Source organism: Oryzias melastigma, linkage group LG9 (assembly GCF_002922805.2).
Source record: "Oryzias melastigma strain HK-1 linkage group LG9, ASM292280v2, whole genome shotgun sequence".
Taxonomy (NCBI): domain Eukaryota; kingdom Metazoa; phylum Chordata; class Actinopteri; order Beloniformes; family Adrianichthyidae; genus Oryzias; species Oryzias melastigma.
This window is the reverse complement of record NC_050520.1, coordinates 360,893-374,133: the sequence shown is the minus strand read 5'-3', so window position 1 is coordinate 374,133 and position 13,241 is coordinate 360,893. Positions and strand designations below refer to the sequence as shown.

The 13,241-nt window shown below is 39.8% G+C and overlaps 1 protein-coding gene and 1 long non-coding RNA gene across 2 annotated transcripts in view; one reads left to right on the top strand and one right to left on the bottom strand.

Annotated features, from left to right (window-relative positions):
- The window catches only part of LOC112136418, a 13,815-nt gene extending 3,578 nt beyond the window's left edge, over nt 1–10,237 (bottom strand). Inside the window, exons 1-3 of the long non-coding RNA XR_002917341.2 lie at nt 9,648–10,237; nt 9,292–9,406; nt 7,374–7,640 (exon numbers count right to left, since the gene is read on the bottom strand). This is a non-coding gene — a long non-coding RNA (uncharacterized LOC112136418). The remainder of the gene's footprint in view (nt 1–7,373; nt 7,641–9,291; nt 9,407–9,647) is intronic.
- The window catches only part of LOC118599126 (ubiquitin carboxyl-terminal hydrolase 32-like), a gene marked incomplete at its 3' end in the record, with an annotated part of 63,962 nt that overhangs the window by 39,469 nt on the left and 11,252 nt on the right, over nt 1–13,241 (top strand). The window contains 3 exon segments of the mRNA XM_036213468.1: nt 5,321–5,426; nt 7,466–7,584; nt 9,413–9,572. Coding sequence (XP_036069361.1) covers nt 5,321–5,426; nt 7,466–7,584; nt 9,413–9,572 — 385 coding nt within the window.

The following is a 13,241-nucleotide window of genomic DNA, read 5'->3' as shown; positions in this document are numbered from 1 at the left end:
CTGAAGCTGGAAAAGTGCGGCGAAGATGAAACTTTGGTTGGTGATTTTATGGAGGAGCTGTACCATTCCATATGATACGCAACTTATTATTTATAAGCTACAATCAAAAGAGTGAAATAAAGAAAAACGAACGTTAAACAAACAGAAAAGTCCAAATCACATAACCTCAGACTGAAATCTATTTCTACAGAGTAAATCCTCATCTAAAAATGTCGACAGCATGCTCCTCTTGTTGTTTTAAACTGCTGCATCGGTACATTCCATTGAGGAAAACAACAGTAGGACAATGATTGGTACATTGTTGAATTGTAAAGTAGGTGTTAAAAGGTCTTCACGGACCCATTGATGAAGTCTGCTCCCATTGGCTACCCGTCATCTGTCAATCAAACCCCCCAGACGGTCGACGTCAGACCCACAAACGCTCATTGAGCCATCTGATTGGTCAATTTATAACTCTAATAACTTGTGATAATGGAAAAAAATCTTTTAAAAAAATTAGGATTAGAAAAAAGAAGTTAATCAGAAAGCAGCAGAGGAAGAATGATTATTCTGACATATAAAATGACTGAGAAATAACTGTCTGTTTCTCAATGTAAGTCAATGGGACTTTGGCCTTTTTGGAACCCAGTGGTACTTCCTATATGGAACACGGAAGTAGGGGGCTTGCTCAGTCCAGTTATTCTATATACAGTCTATGGTAAAAGACTGCGGGGGAAGGGAGTGTGAAAGAGCTTCCACACAGCCTTGCATTATTATTTAGAGAAGAGAAAGTATTTCCCTCCTGTTGCTTTTTCTATTCAGCCAAAACAAAAGCATGTGATACTCATCCAATATCCAGTATGTGACATACTATACTGTCAATCTGTAGGTAATGGAACCCACTTTTTGGCACAATCACTTGATGGTTGTTTTTCATGGAAGAAGCCAAACGCTCCCTCTGTGATGACTTTTTTAGTGTTCTCTATTTGTACCATTTTATAAAAACAGCAGAGGACAAACTTCTGTCTGAATTCTAAAATCTGGTACAGCTGAATATCAGGACGGGATTATTACATGTTTTTTGTTTTAGTATGGTTGTTGATTTCTGTAAAGCAGCTTGTAGGAAAAGATAATCTTTGATATAAAATTAAAAAAAGTAGTAATCATTGAAGAATATAGACACAGGTATTAGACCAACACTTCACTTTCAGATCACGGCTTCAGGATGCCAAGTGAATATGAAGACACATCGACCACCGGAGCTTCCTCTTCATGAGTGCTCTAATGGTCTTTGTTGAAAGCAGTTCAGACATGTCTGATACAAACGGCAAACTAAACAGACTTTTGCATCAAATTCAGTTGTAGTTTTCAGCCCAGAATAACCTGCCGAAAGCTGCAATTTAGTTTTTATTTATGGAGTAAATCGCCAATATTCTGTCAAACAGCAGCAGACGTAGAGGACTCTATAAGTCAAAGGGTTGGCGGCTTGATTTCCAATCCCACATCAAAGCATCTTTTGGTTAGACTCTGAACCCTTGGCGGCATCCAATGGGTTTGGTTTGGAGGGTTCCCTATCAGTGTTTGAATTTGTGTGTGTTTGCATGCTTTGAATTTGAATTAGGTAGATAAGTGCTATGCTGACCATTCAGTAGGAGGACCCAACTTTTTTCTTAGCATTGTGTGTAAAGAGCAAGCTGTGGGTGTTGAAGAGCTGCACTGTGGTCTAATGATGCACACACAATCCTCAGTGAATACAAACTAGTTAAATGCTTCAGAGATTATTTCTTTTTCTGCATTTATTGATTCAGAGTGCCACCTGCTCTCGTTGATTTTTTTGTTTTTTTTGATAAAATTGTTTCATAAAAGAGTTGTCACATTATCTCCATTAGTTCAAATGGATTCTGCATAAGTTTCAAACTACCCACTCTTGCTGAACATCTATCTGGTTTAAGCCAAATCGCAGACCCTTGGTTTTCTTTATCTGTCAATCCATCTCAATGTTGTTGGTTTACAGAGCGGTCCACAGTTTAATGATAATCACTGACAGGTGCAGAGACTGAATTGAAAGTGGAAGTAAAAAAATGTTCTAGATAAACTTTTAGAACCAGAATTTGTTGCTAATAAACGTCCTTTAGTGAGCTGTGAAGATCACAGCTGACGTCTGTGAAGGTTATAGACCCCATCAGAATAACTGGTTAAAAAAGCATTCAGCTGGACTCGGTTTCATATAAGCAGACGTTTAGCCTCTTTTCTATGAGGCTCTCTCAAATCAGAACAATCATGACAGGTAATCCAGAGAGTAGCAGCAGGGGAGCTGCAGTGATATCTGACTGTCTTTTTCTGCTACAGAGAAACATACTGACAGCTTCTACTTTCTACGTAACCAAAGTTCTGCTGAATTTTCCCTCTGATCTCAGTCGACTGTTGGGCCTCTTTTGTGTATTCGATCAGTGCTGTTTTGTCTTAAATGACAGCTGTCCGGGGGATTATTATTATTTCCCGATTAGTCACTGTAGAAATGACTATAGATGTGGTTATTTACATCATATGAGTCTGTTACTGTAGAGCAGCAGAAGTCCTAGTAAATCTCAGCACTTTTCTGCAGTATGCTGTTGATGTGAGGGAAAAATTCACATGTGATTCTTGTTTTTGTTTTCACTTCCTGAAAGTAGTTTGCTGTAAAACTTTTGTTTAGTTCATTTGATTTTATTTTATTTTATTAGACCATCAGATAATTATAACACAGTAGATGAGAGTCCTCATCAAAAACTGCAGCATAAATGTGACCCACAGACAAAGATGCGGTTGCTGGGCTCTTTGCCGGCCGGCGGAGCCACATTCAGTCTCTGCGGCTCCTGCTCGTCTCACTGAATGACAGCAACACCTCCGGGCTTCAACCTGCACCCCTCAAAAACACCACGCTGGTTTAAAAATCTGAGCCAATGAATCCACTTTAATTTTAGAACATTGAACCACAGATGAATGTTTACTGACATGTCTGAGACTGGACTGAAGGTTAAACATAATGACCTCAAACAGAATAAATGTATTTAAATAATCATTTGGTGTTGGCCATAGAAAAATACCCACTTCATTGAAGGTGGACTTGGACAATAGCATGATAAAATGTGTCTTCTACAGAATAGTGATGCATTTTAAGGAAGGGTGAGCTCGGTTGATAAAAATGTGGTTTGACAGATGTGTTCTGAAGTCACTGGAGGGAGGCGCTGAGAATAAACGGAGTAGAGGCAAAGCTGGATTTCATTCTCCCTTTCTGCAAGAGTTTTTTTTCTATTTAAAAGTGCTGAAAAGATATGCCTACAGAATGCATGTCATCAAACCCATTTGAATCTACTTGACTCCCATCATTTTCAGCTTTCTGGTGGTGTGTGTTGTGCAGAATCTTGAGGAGTGGGATGAGAGTTGGTTTCAGCAGGAGCTGCTGGAGGCTGTTCAGACCGTTGGTATTTGAGATAGTTTGATGTTTGAGCTTGTTTTCAGACAGCCGTTATCAGCTCCAAGCAGAAAGTGCCGAGCAGATTTACGGCAGTCCGCTCTTCCATAAGGACTTGTGCACAGCTTTAGCAGCGCTGCAGGGACTGGCCAAATGAAAGACCAGCAAATGTCCCGGTTCAACCTTCCATTTAACTCTGTCATCTGACAAAGTGGGATAATGTGAGGTGTGAGCCAAACATCCAGCTGCTGATAGACTCAGAAAGTTGCCAAAAGAGACATTGAAAGGGCAGGAAAAAAAGCATCGTATCTGGAATGAATTCTAGACCTTTAAGTCCATCTCATGAAAAATGGGAACAAAAACAAAAGTGTTGCCTTTATATTTTTATTGAATGTAAGTGTTGAATGATGCAGTGAAGGAGTTTGTCATTCCTGAAGCTGCCACATCCTAAAGTCTGGTGAAGAATGCTCCCGTTTCAAAGTGATTTCTAGTTTAAGAAATCTCAGGCCCACAGAAACACGTGAGCCTCGATCCCCCTGGGGGAAGAAGATCTTAATCAGAAATGAAAAGGGCACTCTATGAAACCTGATCATGATTAAGAGTGGAATTAGTAATAGATGAACAGACAGTGTAACTGACTGGAAAAAGGTTTAATTCAAAGACTGAACTCAGTGGCAGTAACAAAGTTTTTAGGGGATGGTTCTATCAAGGCCTTCCTGAGGATTTATGGGTTCGACTGTCTTCAGTTTTTACATGATTTGATCTTAAAGAGAAAAGAGTGACATTCTAGACTGAAAGAATCTGCGTGGCATTCTCTTTTTACACTGCAGACTTCCCTAAATTCTGATATATGATATTTTTTCATCATTTAGATTTTTCTTCGACTTGATTTTGGCTTCTCAAAAGAGCACAAAACTCTGAGATGTCAGAGTTGATAATCATGTTTAATTATGTGAACATCAGTTGCAGAAGCATTTGATAGTCTCTCAATCCCCCCTCAGTAAGATTTCCACAAGTGATGTCTTTACACTTTTTCCTCAAACTGACAACTGAAGTATTAACCTTAACTTTTAACTCTAACAAACTTCGTCCACATTCTTTGTTGATCACTAGGTGATACAGGCATCAGATTGTAAAGATGCACAGAAAGTTTTGCTCTCCTCAGAGGTTTGGATCACAAACATCAGCTGTTTGACCCAATAGCCCAATCAGAACTTCCATCCACCCATCCACTCACCCTACCCACTCAGACGAGCTGTGTGATCAGATTAGCATTGAAGTATTTGGTCATGTGTCATTAGATGAGGTAAATACAAGCAAATATTGGATCAATTACATATAAATGGATAAACTGGCTGCAGAGCCTCCAACGTGCGTCCTACCATGACATAGTTCTCCATGGTAGAGCCGGCATGAAGAAGCTTGACCAGTAAGTAATGAGGTGTTGTAGAAAACATTGACACCAGCAGCAGGACGGGGCACTCTGTGTTCCTGCTGTTGAGGTTGTAAATGAGCATTCAAAAATCTTTTTGTGGCTTGATGATTTTTAAAGACTGCTTCACATCAAGGATCCAGCTGATTGGATTTCTCTGAAGCACAGGTGTGCTGGTGTGGACGCCACTAGTTCCCTGTTACCTTTTGCATTATCAGTTCAGCTGAAGCTCCATATCCAAGCTGAGGCTTTGCTTTCTTTAGCTTTGTGTGTCAAGCATGCATCTCGTCTTAAAACGGTTATATCTAAAGATAACATAAACATTTTAGCACTGAAGAACTGACTCAAACCTATTGAACTGTAGTGCAGGTGTTGTGTGTGTTCACACAGATGCATGCTTGTACCTTTTTACAGGATGAGTAGCTGCTCAAAAAGCTGTTCTGTGTGTGCTTCAGGTGATCTACACGTCATTTGGAGGCTCATCCAAAGGGCTGCACTTTAACAACCTGACTGTGGGTCTGGTTCTCCTGACAAGAGGACGCGATGAGGAGAAGGCCAAGTGTAAGTTCAGTCCAGACAAAAGTCTTTGTGGTTGTTCTCTGTTCTGTTAGTCCTGGATCAAACGTTTGGAGAGCAGCTCTCCAAGAGCTTAGGTCTGAATGAATGCTTTTGTGAAAGGGTTAAGAAGACAAACATGTTTGCATGAGCCGAAAGATGTTTTTTACTCAACTGACAGAATGTTTTGATCAGTAGAGATCCAGCCCTCGTAGTTACTTCTTTTACTGGAGAACTTTTGTCGTCGTTTCTGAATGACAAAATGTGTCAGAATGAAATCCATTAAAAAAAAAATAGAGAGAGTAAACTGTTCCATCATGATGTTTGACCATTGTTGAAGCTGCAGAGGCCACATATACGGCATAAACCAAAGTGTGACATCATGGGGAAAACATTTACCTCCTTCCAACTTTTGCAAATTTGCTCCAGGGATTATACCATACACCGTTCCCCAGATAAGAACATCACATTTTTCAACACAGCCCCAATCATTTAGTTTAGAAATGGGGTGTAGTTGTATGCATAACCTCTGACTGTGGATGTTACTTCATGTATGACGGCAAACATCGGCTACAGGAACTGTAAGAAATCAGCATGAGAATGATTTTTGTCCTTTTATTGGTTCCTAAATTTGACTTGAGCCTCTTATATGAACGCAAAACCATAATTTGATATGATAAAAAGGGGCACCTACAGAAGCTAAAAAAACAGAGTCTATAAAGAAGTGCCATGTAAAGCAGCTGCAGCTCCGGCGGTGAGAACAAGACGAGAAGGGGATTTCCTGTTGCAGTCGTCAGAACTCAGGCGAAGCTCCTGAGGCTGAAGAGACCTGCTGTGTGTGAATGATCCACCATGGACGGTTTCAACATGGTTCTTCAACACACACATGCACTGCTTTCTTTAAATGCTCAGCTGACTTATCCCGCTGCGCAGAAGCGCCTTTAGCCAGTCGGCCTGGTCAGTGAGGAGTGCTGCAGAGTGTAACTCAGAACCTGAGGAGGTCAGACATCCACCACATGCAAGGATTTCACAAAAAACTGAAAAAATACCTGACTGACACCTACAGGTGCCAACACTAAAAGAATGTCCCCATTGTGATTGTGGTATGTTTTATTGTGCTGTCTTGTTCCTTTTCAGCTGTGTACATCTATTTGTAGTGTAAGGTCTTGTCTTGTTCTTTACAGCTGTTGTGCTCTCTAGATGTTAGTAGCCTGAGATGTACGTTTTTTCTCTTTTATTGTCTACTCGTTTTCTGTCACTGTCTTTTAACGTTTCTTTTAACATTCTCACCAGGGGACTATAGATGGACTCTGACTTTTTTAAAACCATGTTTAATTTTTAATCGTGTGTTTTGTTTTAAATTGCATTGTCCCCTTTCTAAGAATAAACTAACCTAATCTAAACTAATAAAGGGTCTTAAATGAAGAGGAGGGTTTCCAGAATACACATGAAGCAGAGATTAAAACTCATGTCTTCCTGAAAATGATTACATAGAACTTTTTGTCACTAATTCAGTGCTGGTCCTCAGAAAATTATGATATAAGGCCCAGAAACAAATTACAGTGAAGCATGATATAGAAATACACTCAAAAACAAACAAAACAATCACTTATTGTGGAATTGTTGCTAAAACACAAAAAATACTTCTCTTTTTAAACTCAGTAGTTTAAATGTATATGTTCATGTATATTTGTATATTTCACGTAAAATGATTCAATAAGTAACATAGAGTCAAACTGCTCAATTAAAAAAAATAAAAATGCAACAGAGCTTCTGTTCATGCTCACTGAGCTCTTCAAAAATGTCAATGTTGGCATAATCCTGAATGTAGACCTGCAGGTGTGTCCTGCAGCACCATGAATGCTTTACAGCTGTAGCTGTTTCTCATGCATGGTTCACGAAACTTTGCTTTCCTGTCAACTACTAAATCTAAGTGAATGAGTTCCTCCTTACCAGCAGGTCAGAGGAAATGATGGGAATGTGAAGCCGTCAGGACGTCTTGTTAATTCTCCTGTAACCAGCTGTGTGTCTGCGGGTGTCCTCAGACCTCTTCAGCTTGTTTGCCAACGATTTGGGTGGATATGCTGCCAGAGAAGACATCGAGGCCGTCCTGCAGGTCCTGGATGGAGAGGTGCCAGCCACCCTCAACAAGTGCTTCACTGAGGTCAGTTAACGGAGGGGAGGCACCTGCACCCCGACACCCAGTTTCCAGCTAACATACTGACATTCATACAGGGAAAATGGTACACATCAGCTGCATTCTCTGCTAGTCTCAACTGTTTCTCTACAACAGGTATTAGAATCATTGGTGTCCTCTGAAAGCCAGATAATACATCTGGTGTGTTTGTGGGGTTTAGTGACATTTATGAAAATGTACCCATCTTTTTAAACTGCAGGCAGAAGTTAAAATGGTCGTGACAAATCTGAGAGTCCAAAGTACAGCCGGAGGCAAGATTACAATCCACTCAGATTAAAATTTAGAAATCAAATCACTCAGAAATGACACACACTCTCCACAGCCTCTTTACAGTACAAGCTACCTTAACATCATGTGATTTAATCATAGCCACAGAAAGGATCATGAGATAAAGAAACTACAAATATCTTGTCTTTACATTACAGCATTTCCTTGTTTATCGCTGTAGTTACATTCTGAAAATTGGTGAAATTCACAAATAGGATTACAGATGTTTATAGGCTGTAAACCTCTCAATAAACACTTTGAGTTCTTTTCTCAGGCAGACATGAACATTTTTAGATTTTCTCTTTTGTTAAAGCACTCTCACAGTTCAACCTGTGCAGAAATATGAGACCTATAATATTTTAAGGAAAAAAAACTTGTAAATGTTACAACAGGAAACACAGAGGAGATAGATTGACAAGGTCAACAGCCAATCAGGATGCAGAACACAGTGCGCTGAAAGAAAATAAATGATAAAGATAATTGCACTAAAAAACACCTGGGAAACAGCAAGACTGTGAAATAGGGCTGGGTAATGATCATCATTTCCTGAAACGATTTGATTCGATTCACCAGAGCCTGAATCGTTTCCATTTGATTTGATTTTTTTTTTTATTCTTTCGATCCACTCAATTCAATTGGATTCAAATCAATTTTGAGAGCGCACAGTTTACACATTTATACACATTTGTTTAGAAATACATGAATAATCTACTGTATGTTTTGAATATATTTATATTACTCTGATCCAGTTCACATACTGTAAATGTATCAGTGAAATAATGAGATTGTTAATATCATCCAGTGTTACATGGATTCTCTAAAGGAGAAGTTCTAACTAAAATGTTCAGATGATTAACATTGTAAACATTGTTCTGATTCTCCTGGAGGACGTTTCAGTTTGGACACTAGGTGGAGCTCGCCATCTAGTAGCATTACACTGTAATAGTATGAGCAGAAACAATGTTTTAGACCACAAATGGTTACTAAAAAAAATCCCCCTAAAAGAGTTTAGAAAATTCATGTCTGTGAGTTTATAAAGATGTTCATTTAGTCAGCAATGTATGTTTAGGTCAACCGAGCTGTCCTATATGAGATTCCATTAAACATTAGCATCAAGCTAGCAGACTTTAGCTTTATGTGCTAAATTGATTTATATTTGTATGAATTGATTATCGATCTATTAAGTTTAAATAGATTCAAACTGAATAATCAATTTTTTTGACCGAGTCCTACTAAGAAAGATGAACTTCAGTATAGTAAAGGAACACTGTACAATGTTGTTATTAAACAGGAATAAGAAGAAGTGATATTATATCTCAACATGTGTTTCTTAAATTTCCTTCATACCAGCAGTTTTCAAACTGACTTAAAATTTCCGTTAAAAGCCGTGTTCTAACGGCTACGTACCTGTACTGTTTTGCTCTGTCAGGAGTAAAGACAGGTGTTACTTTGTCATGTTTTCATCTCGCTCCAGCGGGGGCTTTCCTCTTCCATGGCCGCAGACTGACGTGTCTGTCTGTGTCTGCAGGGGGACAAGGTGAACTATGAGCGCTTCAGGAGCTGGCTGCTGCAGAACAAGGAGGCTTTCACTTTTTCCCGATGGCTTCTTTCTGGAGGAGTTTGTGTCACGCTGACAGATGACAGCGACACCCCCACCTTCTACCAGACACTGGCTGGTGTCACACACTGTAAGTCGTCCCCCCTCCCCGGGCTGTTGCATTTGCATGCATTTACACAGACATGGATCCCTTCATGTTAATCACCTTGTTACAACAGTTTTTCCTTTGAAGCTTGATGAGTTCTTTGTTAGTTCTTTTCTTTTCCCTCTATTCTGCTCTATTACACTCATAACAGAAAATAATAAAGAATTGAGCCACTTTCTGCTTATCTGAAGCACCATCAAGATAGCTCAGTGCTTCTTTAAAATCAAATCAAATCAAACTTTATTTGTGTAGCACCTTTCCAGAAAAATACAATCAATCAAAGTGCTGGACATAAAAACAATCATTTTTTTAAAAAAAAACAGAGAACAGGAAACATTGTAGGAGCTAAACAATGTCCTCAACCCCCACCCCCCACCTCTCCACACACACAGACAAACACAAACACACATCGACATGTTGCCACACAAAGGTAAGGAATAAATAATATAAATAAATAAATTTATTTAATAAATAAATACATTTATATTTAATAAATAAATAATAAAAAACCCACGAGGGCTCATACCTTAAAATTATATCAGATAAATAAGAAGGCCCGACACTATAAAACATTTATAAACCAATAAAAGAATTTTAAAATCAATTCTGAATTTCACAGGGAGCCAATGCAGCGATTTTAAAATCGGAATAATGTGTTCTCGCCCCCTGGTCCTCGTCAGCACACCTGCGGCTGAATTCTGTAATAGTTGAAGGTTTGATATTCTTCTTCTGGGAAGACCAGAGAGCAGGGAATTACAATAATCTAGTCTACTTGAAATAAAAGCATGCATCAGCACCTCTGTGCTGGCAAGAGAGAGAGGAATGGGCGGACTCTGGCAATATTTTTAAGATGATAAAATCCTGTTTTTGTTATGTTTTTAATTTGTGGTATAAAATTAAACTCAGAGTCGAAAATCGCACCCAGGTTTTTCACACACTGAGAAGTTTTATAGTTTTTTAGTTTAGATAAAACAAACTCTTGTCTTCAGAACCGATCACTAAAACCTCTGCTTTGTCCTGGTTGAGCCGTAAGATGTTCTCTTTCATAGATGAAACATTTAGCTTAGATTTGATTTCAGAAAAATATCTCATGCTTTTGGGGCTGCTTGTGCTTGACTGTGAGAACTCAGTAGTAGTTTGAGGTTGCTCTGTAGAAGCTAGGCGTTTGGTGGTGCAGACGCATCCCAGTTGAAATCTGTCTGAGACTAGCAGCTCATGCATTGCTCACATTGTGTCGATGCAACAATAGAGTTGTGCCAGTCCCCAGTTCAGCTGGTTCAAAGTCAGGATCTGTGTGGAAGTGAAGCATTGCATTTGATTAAAGTTAAAACCAGTCCGGCTGCTTGCTGGTTTTGGAGCCCAGAGTTCCTGCTGTACAGATCGGTGAGGATATCTGAGGAGGACAGTTATGTCCTGGGTAATAGTTTTATCCTTGTTCAGTTGTAATGCTTTAGCCTTTGAGGTGGCAGCAGGTTTACATAAAGGCTGCAGCCTCTGTACCTCTTTTGTCTCATCCCAGTTAAAATGAGTTCTACTGTAGGATGCTCAGGTCAGAATTTATCTGCACCACACCAGAGGAACATGTTTGTCCCATGATGGATCCACAGTAGGACTCCTGGTTGTTACCACTTCAGCTGTGTGTCTCTGTGATCTTCAACACAAATGCAGGAATTTTAGAAGATATGAGCAGACTTCTTTTAGGAGGTGTCAGTCTAAAGAAGCACAGAGACTGTCCAATAAGAATGAATCTGTCAGGTGTGACGCTCACTAACAATCAGAGCTATGGCATGGACAGATGAGTTTTCATCAATCTCTGCACTCCCCAGTGAGTCCTGCATCCCTGTGGATGAAAGGTGTGTGACACCTGACCAAGCATGGGAAGTCTAACTGCACAGTTATTGTCTTCATGTGATGAGTCCATGGCAGCAGAATAATCCATTGGTGGGACAGGAAACACTACAGCAGGGTCACCAACCTTTTGAAACTGAGAGCTACTTCATGGTACTGAGTCATACGAAAGGCTATCAGTTTGAAATGACAAATTTGCTTAGTTTACCTTTAGTTATACATTAATGATAATAATAATGATCCTCCTCTATGTGAAGACACTGATTTCTCACCATAATTATCAACAATGACAACAAGCTAGGAAACAGATATCAATATTCAGCACTTTATTAATCTCAGTAATTGTTACATTTTCAGATGATCTCTAACATGACTACATTTCATGGGAAAAATGTCCTATTTCCCTATGTTGTTTCATGTTTATCAACTATAGGTGCGTTTTCAGTAAACCTCGGAAATTTCACAAATTGGAATTTCGACAATAAATTCTCCTAATGGAAACACCATTCATTTTCTTGACCGCTTTGTCCCTTTTGGGGTCGCGGGGGTGCCGGAGCCCAACTCGGCTGCTGATGGGTGAAGGCGGGATACACCCTGGACAGGTCGCCAGTCTGTCTCAGGGCCTCAATCACACACACATTCACTCTCACATTCACACCTAGGGGCAATTTAGAGTCACCAATTAACCTATGAAGCATGTTTTTGGACGGTGGGAGGAAGCCAGAGTCCCCGGTGAAAACCCACGCATGCACGGGGAGAACATGCAAACTCCACACAGAAAGGTCCCAGTTGGTGTTTTTCAGATTCCCCAGCCAGGATTTGAACCAGGGCCTTCTTGCTGTGAGGCAAGAGCGCTAACCACTGCGCCACTGTGCATGGAAACACCACAGTTTCGAAAAAAAGTTTTGTGCTTAGAGGAGGTGGTATTTGGTATATATGACATTTTTCCCAAAACTGTAGTGGAAACACTTTTTTCTAAATAAATGTGCTTCTCGGTATGAAGTGTCTGTCCTGAGCGCTGGTCCCACAGCGTCACAGCTCTTTATATAGAATTGCACATATCCTCCTCCTTTCCTCACCGCTTCATGTGCAGACGCACTTTTGCAGCTTGGAGCCTGAAGTCTCCTTTGAGATGAGCACGAGTGCCGTGACAGAAACTTGAATGGAGCTTGTCGTGTTTTCAAACAGAAAAAAGGTCCAGATGCTTTCCTGTTAGAATGCTTTTTCTTTTAACCGCTGAACAGGCTTCTCTCTCTAGTGAGTCGAGCTGTGCTGAACACGCCCCAGACAGAGCTGTGACGTCACCCAAATGCTCCCTTTTAGTGAATCAAATAAAAAAAATACTTGTTCTCATTCATCGCCGTGTTTTAAATGACTTATCGCGTGACTTGGTTTGTGTTTTATCACAAAATTATGATTTAATGGAAACTGTGTCATTTCAAAAATGTTTTTTTGGAATTCCTAGAATTTCGATAAAGTTTTACGCAAATGAGTAATGGAAACACAGCTTATGTAATGCTAAAGTAAAATCAACGTACACATTTTTAAACAAATCTTGTCACATTTTGAACTAATGACCAAATCTGCAGCATTTTTAACTAAATTAATGATCTTTGAACTGGAGCAGGTCAGAGGTCATCTAAACTTATCTAAAGTTCATGTATCATCAACATTTTTTTTTACATGTTTTCATTTTAAAATCTATGTAAATACAAGTGTAATTAAAGCCGCAAGCGGCGTTGGATGGCCCGCAGTCGCTACCCGCCCTCACCCTCGCCGCCCACTCCCTGGCCGCCCTCTCCCTCG